The sequence below is a fragment of the Mangifera indica genome, chromosome 5 (genome assembly GCF_011075055.1).
Source record: "Mangifera indica cultivar Alphonso chromosome 5, CATAS_Mindica_2.1, whole genome shotgun sequence".
Lineage (NCBI taxonomy): Eukaryota > Viridiplantae > Streptophyta > Magnoliopsida > Sapindales > Anacardiaceae > Mangifera > Mangifera indica.
The window spans coordinates 12,828,777-12,843,930 of record NC_058141.1 but is presented as its reverse complement, the minus strand read 5'-3'; the positions used below and the strand labels follow the sequence as shown (position 1 = coordinate 12,843,930).

Here is a 15,154-nt window from a genome sequence, read left to right as displayed (position 1 = left end):
AACAACAAATTTTAGATGAGAATAAATTAAAAAAAGGCCAAAGGACTATTTCCCACCCAAGGTATGTTGTTTTCCTAAGTTTCTCTCTGTTAACTTTGAAAATCTCATTTACCCACCCGTGGGTGGTTAAAATTAACGGTTTCAAGAATAAAATTGTTATTTTGTCTGTATTATTAAAAATAAACTTAAATTTTATTTTATTTTCTCTCATAAACCTTAAAAACTAACCATTTTTTTCAACCCAAGTTTTCAAAAACAACATTTTCCCCCCAGGGTTTTCAATTTTTCATATTCAATTTTTCGACATCGTTTCTTTTTCTCTGACGATCTCTAGGTGATGCCTCTTTCTGTTCGATGCGGCCTCCTTCTGACGACTCTCCTAGGTGGGGTTGTTGACAAAGACAAGTCATCTTCGTTGACAAAGACAAGTCATTTTCGTCGACGAAGACCTCGTCTTCGACTCTGGACGAAGACGATTCGTCTTCGTCTCAACGAAGATGACTTGTCTTCATCGACGACCATGCTCATGAAAGTCGCCAGAAGGAGACCGTGTTGGAGAGGAAGAGGTATCGCTTGGAGGTCGTCGAAGAGGAAGATACGACACCAAGAATTTGAATCTGAAAATTGAAAACCTTAAGAGGAAAAATGTTGTTTTTTTAAAACTTAAATTTGGAGAAATTGTTAGTTTTAGGGTTTAGGGGGAAATATGATATAACTAACGGATTCAATTAATTTTAACAGCCTATGAGTGGATAAATATGATTTTTAAAATTAGTGAGAAGAAACTTGAGAGTGCATATACTTTGGGTGGGAAACAGTCCTTTGGCCTTAAAAAATAATAATAATAAAAATAAAACCTACAATTAGGAGAGGAGTAAAAACTTATCACTGAATCTGACAGGACTTATCTGGGGAAGGAAATGTCAAACTAGAAAATTCATTTTGTCCTTCGGCCTTTTTTTTTTTAATTAAACCTAAACATTGGGTTGACTGGAGCCCAATTGCAACCCCAATCCAATATAAACAACTTCAGTGGACAATTACAACTTAGTTCTTTGTAATTGTACCGACGCATCTTAAAGCTCCACCGTTTGATTATAATAAAACATGAAAGACTAGGGACCACAATTAGGATCCAACGGACAAAACCACATACTGAATCGCAACCAGAATCAGCAGATCCCTCCGTCGCGACCCTTCCTTATCCTACGCATGCTTACAACACACACGCACAAACATACACCCTTTCCCTTGGTTACTGTAATGGCCGCTGAATTACAGCCACCGGACAATCCAATAACCGCCGCCATAGCATCCACCACAAACGCAACAGCCACTCCGGCATCTACGAATACGACGGCGATACTTGCAGTCCAAATTGACCCCGCCGGCCCACCTCTGGCCCCGAAACGGCAACGTCGGCCCAGCGTAAGATTGGGCGAGATCGGAGACCAACCTTCTTACGATTCGCACGTGCGCTGCAACAAACCGTTCCATCACAGCTGGCGTCTCCCTAGAGATAGCTCCTCTAAATCAATCAAGGCTCGTTCTTTAACAAACCTAGTGAACGGAAGTGATTCGCAAGATTTTCACGAAAACGAAAACAAGAATCAGAATGGCGATGGTATCAACTCTAACAATCTTGAATTTTCTCACAGGAAAGTGAAATCTAAGAGAGCGCCGACGACGAAGAGAGCGAGAACTAATTGGATATCGAGAATCGACCAGGGAGCTGAAGGTGACAGTAGAGAGGATGGGGAGGAAACGTTTCGAGATTTCGATCACAATTCGGACAGCCCGTTAAAAGACCAAAGCCCAGTCCATTCGGTGGATAACGTGGCCATGGATTTTTGGCCCGGTCACAGGAGAGGGGCCCCGGGTTCAGCTCCGGGTCGGACTAGGGTTTCGGATAGTCGAGAAAATGAGAGGACTGAATATGATAATTATCCGGGAATGAGTGATGGGGTGAGGTCGTTTCTGATTGAGTTAGGGTTGAGTCGATATGCACCCGTTTTTGAGATTCATGGAGTGGATGATGAAGTGTTGCCGATGTTGACATTAGAAGATCTTAAAGATATGGGAATAAATGCGGTGGGTTCTAGAAGGAAAATGTATACGGCCATTCAAAAGCGTCGTAAGGGGTTCTCATGACTTTTTGCTTAATAATAATAATAAGAATGATAATTCTGTAACTCTTTTTTGATGATGAAAACTCGGCCATGGATTAGTGCTTAGATATAATTTTGCATGTCTCAGATGGTCTGAGCTTAATTGTGATGATGTGATGTTTGAGTTAGTATTTTTGCATTTTAATTGTGTTTTTGTTGTCATTTCACTGCTTGACTTTGAGGTGTTTTGATTGATGTTTTGGTGTAGGAAAGAAAACAGCATCCATCCTTGGGACCAAGACAGGAAAAAAATGAAGTATAGCATTTACAAGGATTTCGTAAAACTAACAACTGAAGAGAATAGTGCTTGTTTGGTTGTTAGTTTTGTTCCTGTTCCAACCTTTTAATTGTTGAATATTCCTTACAGAAAACTACTAGTTTCAGACAAGCCAAGTGGAATCAAATGATAGCGACTCTGTGGTGGACAGAGTTGTATTCATTCCGCTTTCTGGGATAGGCTTGATCCATGTGTAACGGTTTTACTTCCCTTTCAAAAAGACATATGGCTTTTAAATAGGAACTGGCAGAGTCTAATACTATGATACTTTGGGGCTTATGTGATTCATGTCATATAGAGGACAGTTTGCCCTTATTAAAGAAGTAAATCTTTCAAATGACGTTCTCATATTCTCAGGTCAAGTTATTGGCATAGAAAAATCTATATAATGGTTGCGGCTGTCCTAATTCTACTTCTAGTGGGGATAAGTTATCCCCAGAGATACTTCCTGATACCAGGCAAAATCATACTCTTGATATGGTTATGATCCTATCTGCATATTTATAATCTAAGAGATACCATGTCTCTTGTTTTGTTTTTATGAGTTTAATTTAAGTAATCTCCTCTGTCAAATGATAACCCATGATGTCAACATGGTTGCATTTATTTCTCGGTTTACAATCTTGGAGAACTTATTTATTTACCTTATGTCTCCTGAATCAGTTTGTTTTATTCTTTTCAAATCTCCTATTTAGCTTCTTTGATATCTTTGAAGATTCTCCTCTATATTGCTTTTAGATTTCTTATCTCTTCTTTCCTTTTATGTTGACACTTTCTGTGGAGAATATTAATCTGTAAGTATTTCATAAAATAGCATACTGGGGCTCTTCTTTTGTCTATCAGTAGCTACTAGTTTCTTGTGATGTTTGCTTTTGCAGCTTATTTCATTACATGGGACTTCGATTTCAGTGAATTTTTGTGTAGGTTTATTTCATTGCTTCTTTTAAAGAGATTAGTTATCCTTAATTAGGAGTCTTAGATTCTTTTTTGGACACAATTATTGGATTATTATTTTTTAAATACTAATTAGGAATCTTTCTTTCCTAATGAGGTGCTCACAACTAATGTTAAAAAGTTTATTAGCAAAGATTTCTGTTGTCTGCTTCAGTGTGGCTGTTGTTGTGCCGCTCTGTTGAGCTGCATGCCTCTTTCTGGTCCTCATGAGTTGTATCCTCTTTCTGTGATTGGAGAGAGTTTTGTTTATATTTTTGACTGCTTAACATCACCATCAATGTTATTAGTCTATACAATGTTTTCAGTGACCTATGAAGTTTGTGTGATGACTGGATCTAGATAATGTCATATGGATTAACCTCTTGAGTGTTGTAAACCTTTTACTATGGTACTGTTGGAATATTTCAGATGCCATGTATCAAAGTCCCTTCACATGTTTGGTCAGCAGCTGTACTCAGAGAAAATATAAGCCAGTCCTCTGAAACATAAATGGTTCTCATTCTTGAAGCCGGTGCCAGTCAGATGAGCATATCTAGTCTTCAGGGTTTTGCCAATGTGCACTATTGAATAGTATTTGCTCTCTGTTAGGTGTGTGTGCAGATTCAAATTTGATGGTAGAATTTGTGATGCAGTTAGTTTTCATTAGATTGGCAAATTTTTTGTTGTGTTTGTGTAGAAGTATTTGTAGAGTTATCCTTTTGGGGATTTGTTTTTGTAGGTCTGGGGTCTCTGCCTTTCGGTTTTAGAATCTAAACAGTTGCAGGTGGCTGTGCTTGAGTTTACGACAATGAACCTACTATTTAGCTGACCGGCTTTTATTGGACTTTCTGTTGACATGGCTTGGGCTTGAGGTTGACATTGAGGCTGGGGACTCGTGAGTTGAAAGTTGAAACCAGATTTGGAAAGAATTGTTGTTATGGGCTACTTCGGATCTAAGTTAAAAGGAAGTTTTCCAATTTTAGAAAACATCTATAAATTTCTAGAAACCGGGCTGCTGTCTAAATTAGGCAAAACAAGAAAGAAAATTTATGTTGCGCAATAGAGTTTGTAGAGCTTCATTGATCATGCCTGTGTAAGCAGAATCAAGCTGGGCGGTTGGATTAGTTGGGCTTGTTTTGGAGCCAGAATAGCATTTCCAAGTTGGAATCAAGGCATGGTCTCACCTATGTACTTTCAGCAATCACCATCATATACTGGCTGACTCCATCGGCAAGTCCCTCGACCTAATAAAAAGTAAATAATATTATTCTTTCTAAGGCTACTGTACACACACACACATGGGTAATTAATAAAATTACCCCATTAAAAGGGGTGTATATGAAATTAATCAACTTTTTAGAAATTATACTGATATAATTAAAACTTAAATTCAATTACAAAAATTTCTCAACCCTTTTAAGAAAAAGCTGGTGTTTTTCATCAAACAACATTACAATTAGGGGGCGTTTGGTTGGCATCTTTTAACATTACCTTGGTAATCTATTTTTTATTCTCTTGTTTGGTTTATCAATAATAAAATATTACAGTAATCTTCTATTACCAATGCTGACATGACAGGTAATATAGGTGGTAATCTGATTACCACTTTCACTTTAGGTATTTAAAGATTACTGAAGGAATCTTGAGTTTATTATAATTATATTATTATTTATTAATTTTTTGAGATAAAAATAAATTTATTTTTAATTAATATGACAAATAATATAAAAAATATTTAAAAATAATTATATTTAAGGGCATTTAAGTAAAATAATTTACTAGTAATCTTTTATTACCTTTAACCAAACACAATAATTATTTATACCTATCAAATTTTATCAAACATAGTAATCATTTATACCTAGTAATCTTTTAAGTAATTTATCTTTAAGGTAATCTTTCTATTTTGATAATAAAATATTACTCAAATCAAACGCCCCTTTAGTGTCTAAAACTTAAAAAATGTCGCATTTTCGCTTTCTCATTCACTTTTCAAGTTAAGAATTTGAAATAAAGGAAAGAAACTTGTTTACATTCAAGTACGATCATTAACTCTCTATGTTTCATTTTTGGAATGATTGTGTATTGTTGTTTTATATGTTGAACTGATTTTATAATTTTGAAGTGGATAATTTTCTTAATCACAAATGATAGAATTCATGTGTGACACCACACATGGGTTTGAAATGACATTTTACAATTAGCAAAATGTTAGCGGGTTAATTGTTATTTTACCATATAGGGGGTTTAAATTAATTTTTACAATGTTGGGGTCCAATTAAAATTTTATAAATATGAGGTTAATTGATATTTTACTATATAGTTAAAGGAAATTTTACATAGAGGGAGTAATTAATATTTTTCACTATGTGTCGCATAACTATATTTTGGAAATTTCTAGTTAAATAAGAAATTTTCAAACAATTGAGTTTTTTTATATTAGTATGTAAGTATTTGTTAAATAATTTACTTAAAAATTATATATCACCATTATAAGATTGATCGATATGTCGGGTTTATCATTGTTTTAGTTTGGTACAAAGGGGAATGAATGACAAAGTGTAATAGAATTAAATATATTGGAAACAATAAGAAAATGGCGAAAATCCTTGCAAACATGATGTACGTGAGATAAGTTCAGCTAATGAGAAAATGCCTCCATATTGACAGTAAACAGAACCATAATTAGATAAATATGAAACTAGATACTATCAATAGTATGAGACCTGACAATATTGTGAACAATGATGATGTTAATGGTCTTTTTAGTCTTTTGCATTTATTGAGATAACTCAATTCTGTTTATGTGATAAATATCCTAAAATCAGAAATATATCTCTTAAAACCACTAACATTGGTGTTCAACAAATTACATAATGATGTAATTAAGAATGATGATTTACAAAAAGTTTAGTATCAAATGGTAAATACTTATCAGAATACTGATAAAAATGATAAGATGAATATGCACGATGTCGATATATTGTCCATGATAGTGGATTGGGTGAAAGGAAAGAAAACATTCCAACTTGGGTGCCTTTGACTATGGTGACAATATGATTGATATTCTAAATTTCTAATTAGGAAACCTATAATGACTAGCAAATTTAGTTAGCTTTAATGTATCACTTGATATCTTAACTGTTTTTAATGCATTTCGTTAACAACCATTTTTTTTCTAACCATCCATTGATGTCTAATGCCCAAGGAATGAACAGTGTTGTACAGTCTTTCAAAGCAGATGATATTTTTATAGAGGTTAACACTTTGTAAGATGCAAGCAAACCACATGCTTTGGAGAATGAATATCAATATAAAATTTATAAATCCACAAGATTTAAGTGAGAGATAAAATGTTTTCATGAATAGTATAGATGACATGCAAAGGCAATAAGGTTGCATGGTTGTGACTATTTTAAACTTTTTCATATAGCTATTTAGCACACATATTAAAAGAGATCAATATTATAGATAAGCGAGGGCTTAGACAATAGGACAAATATTGAAGATAATTTTTTTTATGGTTGATCATGTACATTGGTTTAGGGAAATCATCATTGACATGGCTTCAATAAGAAATTAATATATCATATATGATGGCATGGCGAGCAAAACATGGGCACTAAAGACATTGAGAGAAACACAAAAAGAGTCATTCATATTGTTATTCAAATATTGTTATAATCAAGCGTTTTGTAACCCTTAGATTGTGACAATTATCGAAACCAAACATGAACAATAATCTAAGTACATAGCAATAAATTTTTTTATTCAAGCATTCAACGATAACATTCGACCAGTGATCTACATTAGTGGTGCCTTCCTAAAGGGTAAATATATTGAGACCTTATTTGATGTTGTGGACAAGGATGTCAATACTTAGATTTATTCATCGACTTTTGACGTAAGAGACAAGTATAGTAATGAAAGTTGTGATCAACTTTAACTAACTGTCAAAGAAATACTTTGTAATCATGAATGACACGGTGGTGTGAGTTGCATAGAATGATGAAGTCTGTTCAATGGTGATTAACTGGTGTATACAACTGGAGTATGAACAGTAGATGAAATTAAGGGAGACTTAGGAAAATTAACCATAGTTGTCAGAGGTGATTACTGCAACAAACGATCAGAATAATGTATCGTTTTCTTAGTTTCTTCTCAGCAAACAAACACTGATGTCCTTATTTGAGGGAGAACATAAAGAAGCTGCTGTGCTGAAGAGTTTGACTTCTTTGATTGAGCATTGATCTTCTTCTCAGTTTAATAAAACGATTATACTTTCACGAAATGGTGCAGTATTAGTTAGGTTTCAACAATATTCAGTAATAAACAATAATATTGGATGAAGACCTTTCGTTTTCTTCAATCGGTGGTGTCATTTCTCTTCGTTTTTTTCTTTCCCTGTAAACTGTGAAAGATATTTTTTTGTAATAGTGTTCAATCCAATGGTTGTAATTGCTATGTTCTGTGTTTTGTTTGTGTTGAATCGAACGACATAGAGGTTTGTTCACTCGGATTGCCAGGTTCTACTACAATTTTTCTAAATCTTGATAAAATCTTCCACTTATTTCGACTGTGTAGATTTTTGATATCCAGTTTATTCTTTCCAAGATCTGGAGTTACACATGTAGTACGATATTTTCTGCTTGTGTTTTCAATCATATACAACATAAAATTTCCTGCCATATAGTAAAACATTGTTTCGTTCGAGGGTTGTCGAAGAATAAGTGTTAACCAAAAAAGGAAAAAAAGAAACGACATAACAATAATAATTAGCAAACCTGCGTAGCTCGGAAATACATTAACTTTGGGTAATGCATGTTATTGACCCAAAAACCATTTGGGACTATTCCAAACTATTTTCTCTCCGTCAATCAGAAACAAATAAAAAACAAAGCCCATTAGCCATAGACTCAGAAGACAAAGAGGAAAGAAAGGTTTTCGTAATAACTTACCTATAATACATGTGGGAGATCGAGCAAATAAATAAATTATGGGATTGTTTTTGTTTTTTTTTTTTCCTTTTTTAACTTTGAATCTTGTTATTTAAGTATTTTAATTAATTAGGCAGTTCTACCATAGTGCAGCACCATGACATGATCCGTAGTTGAGGAATCTGGAAGCAAAGTCTCTGCGTCTCTGAGACTCCATATATTATCTCTTACATGCTGCAACGTTAAGAAAGGTAGAAGCTGTTGCCCTCTACATGTTATCTCTATCTGCTTCAATCAATCGCCATCACAATCAGACAGAAACTTGTATTCATCAGTCTTCAAACAAACCATCACAATAATCAATAAAGATAATTAACCTCATGCATGATTTCCTTAGTTAATTTAAGTTTTTAATGAAGTCATGCTTCGTTAGTAGCTTACGTGTTCTCCATTCTATCTCAATGACATAACTTCAGCTTTACCCATAAAATTTCTCTCTCTTTCTCACACTAACTTTATATCTTTACTCGCAAGAGAAAAAAGAGATTTGTTGCAGAAATTTTTAGGGCAACGGGCAGATAAGGAAGTAGAAGGATTAGAGATGCCCGATCCATCCATTAACCGGCCCGGATTTCATGATTACAGGACCCACTCAGACTTTACTCGTAAGCCAAAATCATGAAGTAATAAGACTTTTATTTTGGTATCAGACATTATAATATAACCAGTGCTCTCTTCAAAATTAAATACAAAGAAGATTTGTAACGGATCCAAAAAGCAAGGCGAGGAATAGGCATATAAAACCTAATCATAAATATTATTATTATCATCAATGTACACATGAATGTCTACAGACTTCACGTTTCCTTTTGTAAAGTAAAAATAAACCCTAAAATGGAGGTCAAATAGTGTGTGTATATATATAGTTGTTTAAAGGGTCATTGTTGAGATGAATAAAGGAGAGAGAAGAAGAATTATCCGGTTTATATTTTAATATGCATGCAGGTGCAGTCCATTTCACCAACAATATAAAAAAAATTTGGATGGCTCTTATCTGTCTTTTATGCTATTATATATTTGTTGTTTTTTTCAACAACTTGGAATGATTCTGTTGTTGAATTATCTCTCATGCATTGCTTTCCTCCGACGTAAAATATATTAAGCTTATTTTTTTTATATAATATAATATTTATTTCTTTATGTAATTATATGTGTTTGGTTGTGGAAGAAGAAAGATGATGAGGTGTTTAAAATTCAATCAAAGTGCAGCACTTAAAAAGGTTTATTTCTTTAGAAGGGTCTTTTTTTAATATGGTAAATAATAAGGAAGGGCCTACAATATTAGCTGTCGGAAAGATGATTCGAGAGAGGCGAAAGCGTGACGAAAGGAGGCGATAACGCATGCAAATGAAGAGAGGAGAATGACAGGGTCCACGTGTGATTTTCAGGGCCCTACGATATGATGATTTTGATGTGTTAATATCAACTTGGCCAATATAATCCAAGTTGAAATATATATATATAAATGAGTTTTTGTTCCATATTTTTATCATAAAGTCAATCCTCACTCATAAAAATCAAACACAAAAACGAAAACCCTTCACCCCATTCATACAGCTTTTTACTTTTCCTCCTCTGATTATTGCTCTAAAACTGAGATTTGGCATTTGGACGGCAGGAAATATTAATGAATCTTGAGGCTAGGAAAAGATAGTTTATGTGATAATTGAATTGTATAATAAGCTAGTTCGCGGATACAAAGCTAGTTGCTACCAAGAAGTAGCCAAATCAAAGGCATATTTGGTTGACCTAAAGATGTTTAAATTATAGGGGAACTAATTTGATAATAGGAATAAGGCAGAAGAATATTGAGGGTGACCAACTTAGGTGTATATATTTTAGGTGAAGAGTACATAACTGGCCATATATCTGTGGGTATCTGCTAAGAGAGAGAAAGAAATTTTAATTTGTTATGTTGGGAATGAGTGATTCAATAATTTATTTTACGTCTAAGTCTCATCCATATCATGGTTTATTAAGGACTAACCTAATCCCCAACTTATTGGTAAACTTCATTAAACTAAAACAAAATGGAATGTCGACTGATATAAATGCCAACAACCTCACATAATTTATTTGTTTTAGGTAACGATAACAATTACATATATTGGATTCAACTGATTATTTTGGATTTCTAATTAATGGAGCCGTCCTGGTTTGAGTTTTGACTCTTAAAAAAATATACATGCCTTCTGTAGATGAATTTAATTAAAGGAAACCCTGCGTATCATCGTTGTTCGTGTAATTTTTCTCATTTTCTAATTTTGTAACCAATAATTGTCCCTAAACATTCTAACAATACAAAAGCAAGCAAAATTCAATTCTAACCTCTAGGTTAAGAGACATTAACTCTACAAAACAAACTGTTTGACCACAGCGTAGGCTTTCCCTTCTTCTTAAGATTGATTTAATATAAACTAGGGATTGCTAACACTTATAACAAATGAACAGCTTGAATACAAGTTTTCTTCTTCCTCGTATCACATCTTTTTTTAAAAAGTTCCACTCGTAATTTATTATTTTAGTGCTTTTACACCTACAAGTATGCATACATGGTGGCACATGTAATCAATGTAGAATAGTTATATATCTATAGCAAATCCAACGAATCAAAGCACGCAGCGATATCAAGATTTTGAAGCAATCTACGTACTACTAGCACTGACACAGTATAGTTTCCTCTAGTTCTGAATGTGGACATATAATGCAACGGGTTTAAAAAAATTTTCTTTCCAATATCAAACACACAAGACCATTCTACAATATTGATTTTATTCTGCGATATTAAAGTGTAGCTACAGTTAATAATTTCTTCGAATATCTATTGCATTGTATATGCAATTATGCACTCATTTATCAAACTATCTCAAGAAAAATTAAAGGTTCTCGATGGCCTAATACAGAAGTGGGTCTAACTGAAAAATGCATAATGTTTCACAGGTATATATATACATCAGATCGTTAAAGTGGTATAAAAGAAACTTTAGTATGCAATAATTGTTTTAATTTTAAACATATATAATGGTATTTCATAATGAAGAGTGCAAGAGAAGCATTGTTGTAATGAATACCGGGGAAAACAATGATGTGAATTTCATGTAGCTCAAAATTCTCTTTTCATAAATGTGTATATATTTATCTCGTGCACCCATTATTTTTGAATAAAACTAAATTTTTACAGGCAATGACTAAATACCAATTGTTATGGGATACTTTCTCTCATCAAAAGACCTTGTATAAATTAACTTTAGTATGTACTAGATCCACCCAATAATATTTATCGTGCATGCTTATTCTTTTATTATCACTAATAATGAATGCAGGCTAATTTGAAGGTTATAATATCTAGTAAGGTCTAGAAAAGAAAATCTGATCAACACCATTAGTATGCATGCATGCTGAAAATTATGAAGCAAATTACTGTGTCATAATAATAGCTCAAGAACATTTTTAGATTAATGTAAATAAAGCATCTTAAAATTTGATCACATGTAGTGAGAAGGAAGTATCTATTCTAAGCCAATTCGTGCAATATAGAAAGTAAGCCTATTTTCAGGCAAACTTAAGGTCTTGAGTGCAGTGTAATAAATGTTAATGTTGCTGAATAAGATTGAAGCAAATTTCTATTTCTCTTTCTCCTAAAAAATACTGGCCCCTTAAGTTGTTCAAGAATTACTAACGACATCCAAAACACATACTTAACCTCTAAGAACATATTTAAAATCTAGACTTTAACTGAACGTTCATTTTCCTGAAATTGCAAACTACACAATGCTTTAACTTGAGCCAAACTCCATCACCGTCATGTTGAATGTTCAAAACTTCAATAATACTGGTTAATTATGATTCTAGAAATCGATAAAAGAAAACTTATTCCTTATAGCTCAGACTAACCCAAACAAAAAATTTTCATCTACAATATAGACTCTTAATCTTTTAACATTATAAAATATGATAGTTCCATGAGAGGGAACAAAGACGTCGATAATGCTTTGTCTTTACTGTAGCTATACGATCCATAATACGCGGAGACTCAGCCTAGGATTCTACTTTAAGGTTTTTTTTAGTTATAGGTACAACCCATTTGCTTTACGTGTATACTTTTCTGAATATTTTTGTATGGAACTTCGACATCATTATACTTTATGTCAACTTACGGGTTACTTTTAAAAATGTTCATGGTCTAAACAGTAAAATCATGTGTACAAGGACGAAAGTAAACCCTCATCCATTTATTTTATGGTCCGAAAAAGAAGGTGGTAGGTAGTTTTCTATATATCATCGGCAAAGATCTACATTTGAAGCTTACACTTTCAAGCTTGGTCAGTAAAAGCGTTTATAACTAACTAAAGACGAAGTTTATGGGAATTTTAATTAGAAGAGTCAATACTGTGATTAGACATGCTGTTTGCTGGAAGACCAACAATGTAGCAGTAGAATATGGGGTAAAAGGCTAATGATACACAAAGAGAAGATGGCTACCTAGAAATATACTTCCCACCTAAATTTTATGTTATCAAAAGGAAATATATATCCCTAGAGAAACGCATTTAGTTCTGATGTTTCTATCATGTCTCTAACACCAACCACGACCATATTTGTGTAATTAAGTGGTGGACGAAAAGGTTTTGGTTTTCTCTTTTTGGCTTTTCTGAATGGAGCTAAAGCAACTTAAATAAATGTGTTTGAGAGTGATAATGCGCAGCATATATAAATCAAGGAGCTACTTTCTGATAAGCATTTGGAAGGAAAATAAGTAGCAGAAATGGTTTTAAGTACCTGTGATTCGCTGTCCAACTTCAGCTTATTAACCAGATACTTTATTAATAGTCGAACTGTCATCCTCCCGTCCCTGAACGTTTGAGAAATCAATAAACACAAATGAATGAGTTAAAGGAAGTATAAAGAAAAAAGGAAAAACGTCTACGATTACACGACATTAAATTTTTTTCTTGTAAGGAAATAAAACAAAGTATAAAGGATAAAACGCAGAGTACGACAATGGAATAAATTACTTGATTCTTAAGTAGCTCTTCTGTATCTGAGGCAAGAACGGTTCTCTCGCTCTGCGTTGATAAATGAATAGAAAGAATGTAAACTGAGAGTCTTTTAATATATTAAAAGATGATGACAAAGAAAACAAGAAAAGTAAAGAGAAGTGGGGCTATAGCTATTGTTTTGTACGCTTTGTTTTGCACTTAACTGATTTTGTGATGCTAATAGCATAAACCAAATGCCAGACTGGGGTCTCCGAGGAGGATCAATAACTCTCAAATCTGAGCTTGGCCCAGCAACGTCTATTCCCGTATGTTGAAATGGTCGTGCGAAGTAGGACCCAAATGGCATCGAAGAAGAAGAAGATGAAGAAGAAGACGAAGAAGCCATCGCAATGTTTTGTGAGATGGGTCTAAATGCCCAGTTAATCTCTTGATAAGGAGGAAATGTTGAGCTACTTCCTTGGTGTTGAAAGAATAAAGATGAACTAAAACTATTTGCACCTGCGGCAATATTCATAACCGGCCGAGGACCTCGAAAATCAGGCACATGAAAAGTAGGGGCTAAAGGCCTTGATTGTAGTGAACTACCACCTCCACCTGGTAATAGATCAAGCTCGATCAATCCTCCTCTTCCGCCGTTGGGTCCTCCTGATGATGCTTGATGTCAAGGTTTGTTTTGTGATGACTACCTATACTCAGTTGCAGCCATCCTTCATCTATTTGATCTTCTTGGTTTTCTTTCGAGCTTGAGCCGGCTTCGTTAAGACTGTTAGTTCTTGATTCATCTTCAGCCATGGGATTAGCAAATAGATCAGATCCTAAGCAAGCTTCACTACTATAGTCATAACCTTGTATTCGACTCATAAGACCAAAACTCTCCGGACAACTATTACCCCAACCACCATAACCAGAATAAAGATGATGCTGATGATGATGCTTAGAAAGATTTTCAGCAGGCACCATGGTCATATCCAAGAACAAAAAAACCCGAACCAGCAGTTTGGATGATAATTGTTATAGCTGATATCAACATGAGTCAAGGATTGAAAATTTATGGAGGAGTGAGTTATATCGGAAAGAGGGATTTTTAGTTATTGGTATAAGCATGTTTTGAAATTGAGGAATAAAGAAAGAGAGAGAAACCCATTAATCAGATAAGGGCTATTTTTTTCTGTTTCATCATAAATATGTCATAGGACAAGAGGGAGAACAAGCCTTACAAATCTCACTTTCCATTAATTCTCTTCGTTTGGAAGCTTGTGGAGGTGAAATAGTCGCAGGAAAGGAGAGAGAAAGAGATGGTGGTCAGTCAGTCAGTTATATTATTAACCTAATTATAATAATACAAATATTCTTGGGGAGGTCGAACTGTAATATCTTTTTGTTTATTAAAAACAAATGCATAAGCTCCACTTGTTTTGTAATGGAAAAAGTATTTAAGGGCCTTCGAACTTACACTTTAGGGCATGTTTCAAGGAGAAAAATGACAGTAAAGTTTCCTTCTTTTTAGAATATCACAAAAAGGTCCTTTTTAGCTCCAATACATTATGATGTTCAATTAGAGACTCCTAATTATATTATATTAAGTGTGATTCGCACTTTCCCACCCTAAGATTTAACTTAAAAACACTTTTCTCTTAATAAATAAATCACAATTTTTTTTCAAAAAATTACCGTAATGGAATATCAAAAGTTAAATTTTCATTTTACCCTAGCTATTTCATTTTTGAAAAATTATGCTTTCACTCTAATTTTCTTTCATCTTTACCATTGAAGTCACTA

General features: G+C 33.8%; 2 protein-coding genes across 5 annotated transcripts; one reads left to right on the top strand and one right to left on the bottom strand.

The window, feature by feature from the left end:
• Positions 1-1,017: 1,017 nt before the first annotated feature.
• LOC123215387 lies at positions 1,018-4,655 on the top strand. Of its 3 annotated transcripts, none has more exons than XM_044635449.1 (4): positions 1,018-2,134; positions 2,382-3,239; positions 3,808-3,987; positions 4,118-4,655. In XM_044635449.1, the coding sequence occupies exons 1-2, from the start codon at positions 1,213-1,215 to the stop codon at positions 2,513-2,515; spliced, it is 1,056 nt and encodes a 351-aa protein (XP_044491384.1). In that variant the 5' UTR covers positions 1,018-1,212; the 3' UTR covers positions 2,516-3,239; positions 3,808-3,987; positions 4,118-4,655. The 3 variants fall into 3 exon arrangements, with proteins under 3 accessions (XP_044491384.1, XP_044491385.1, XP_044491386.1); XM_044635451.1 differs by having other exon boundaries at positions 1,020-2,134; positions 2,377-3,239; XM_044635450.1 differs by lacking the exon at positions 2,382-3,239 and having other exon boundaries at positions 1,019-2,134.
• A 3,498-nt stretch (positions 4,656-8,153) lies between these two features.
• Positions 8,154-14,663, bottom strand: LOC123216198 (protein LAX PANICLE 2-like). 2 transcript variants are annotated; one of them, XM_044636594.1, is made up of 4 exons: positions 13,579-14,663; positions 13,391-13,441; positions 13,155-13,227; positions 8,154-8,603 (listed from the first exon to the last, which is right to left on the bottom strand). In XM_044636594.1, exons 1-4 carry the CDS (start codon positions 13,887-13,889, stop codon positions 8,445-8,447), a joined length of 594 nt encoding a protein of 197 aa, XP_044492529.1. In that variant the 5' UTR covers positions 13,890-14,663; the 3' UTR covers positions 8,154-8,444. The 2 variants fall into 2 exon arrangements, with proteins under 2 accessions (XP_044492529.1, XP_044492530.1); XM_044636595.1 differs by having other exon boundaries at positions 8,154-8,600; positions 13,579-14,654.
• Between the last annotated feature and the right edge of the window lie 491 nt (positions 14,664-15,154).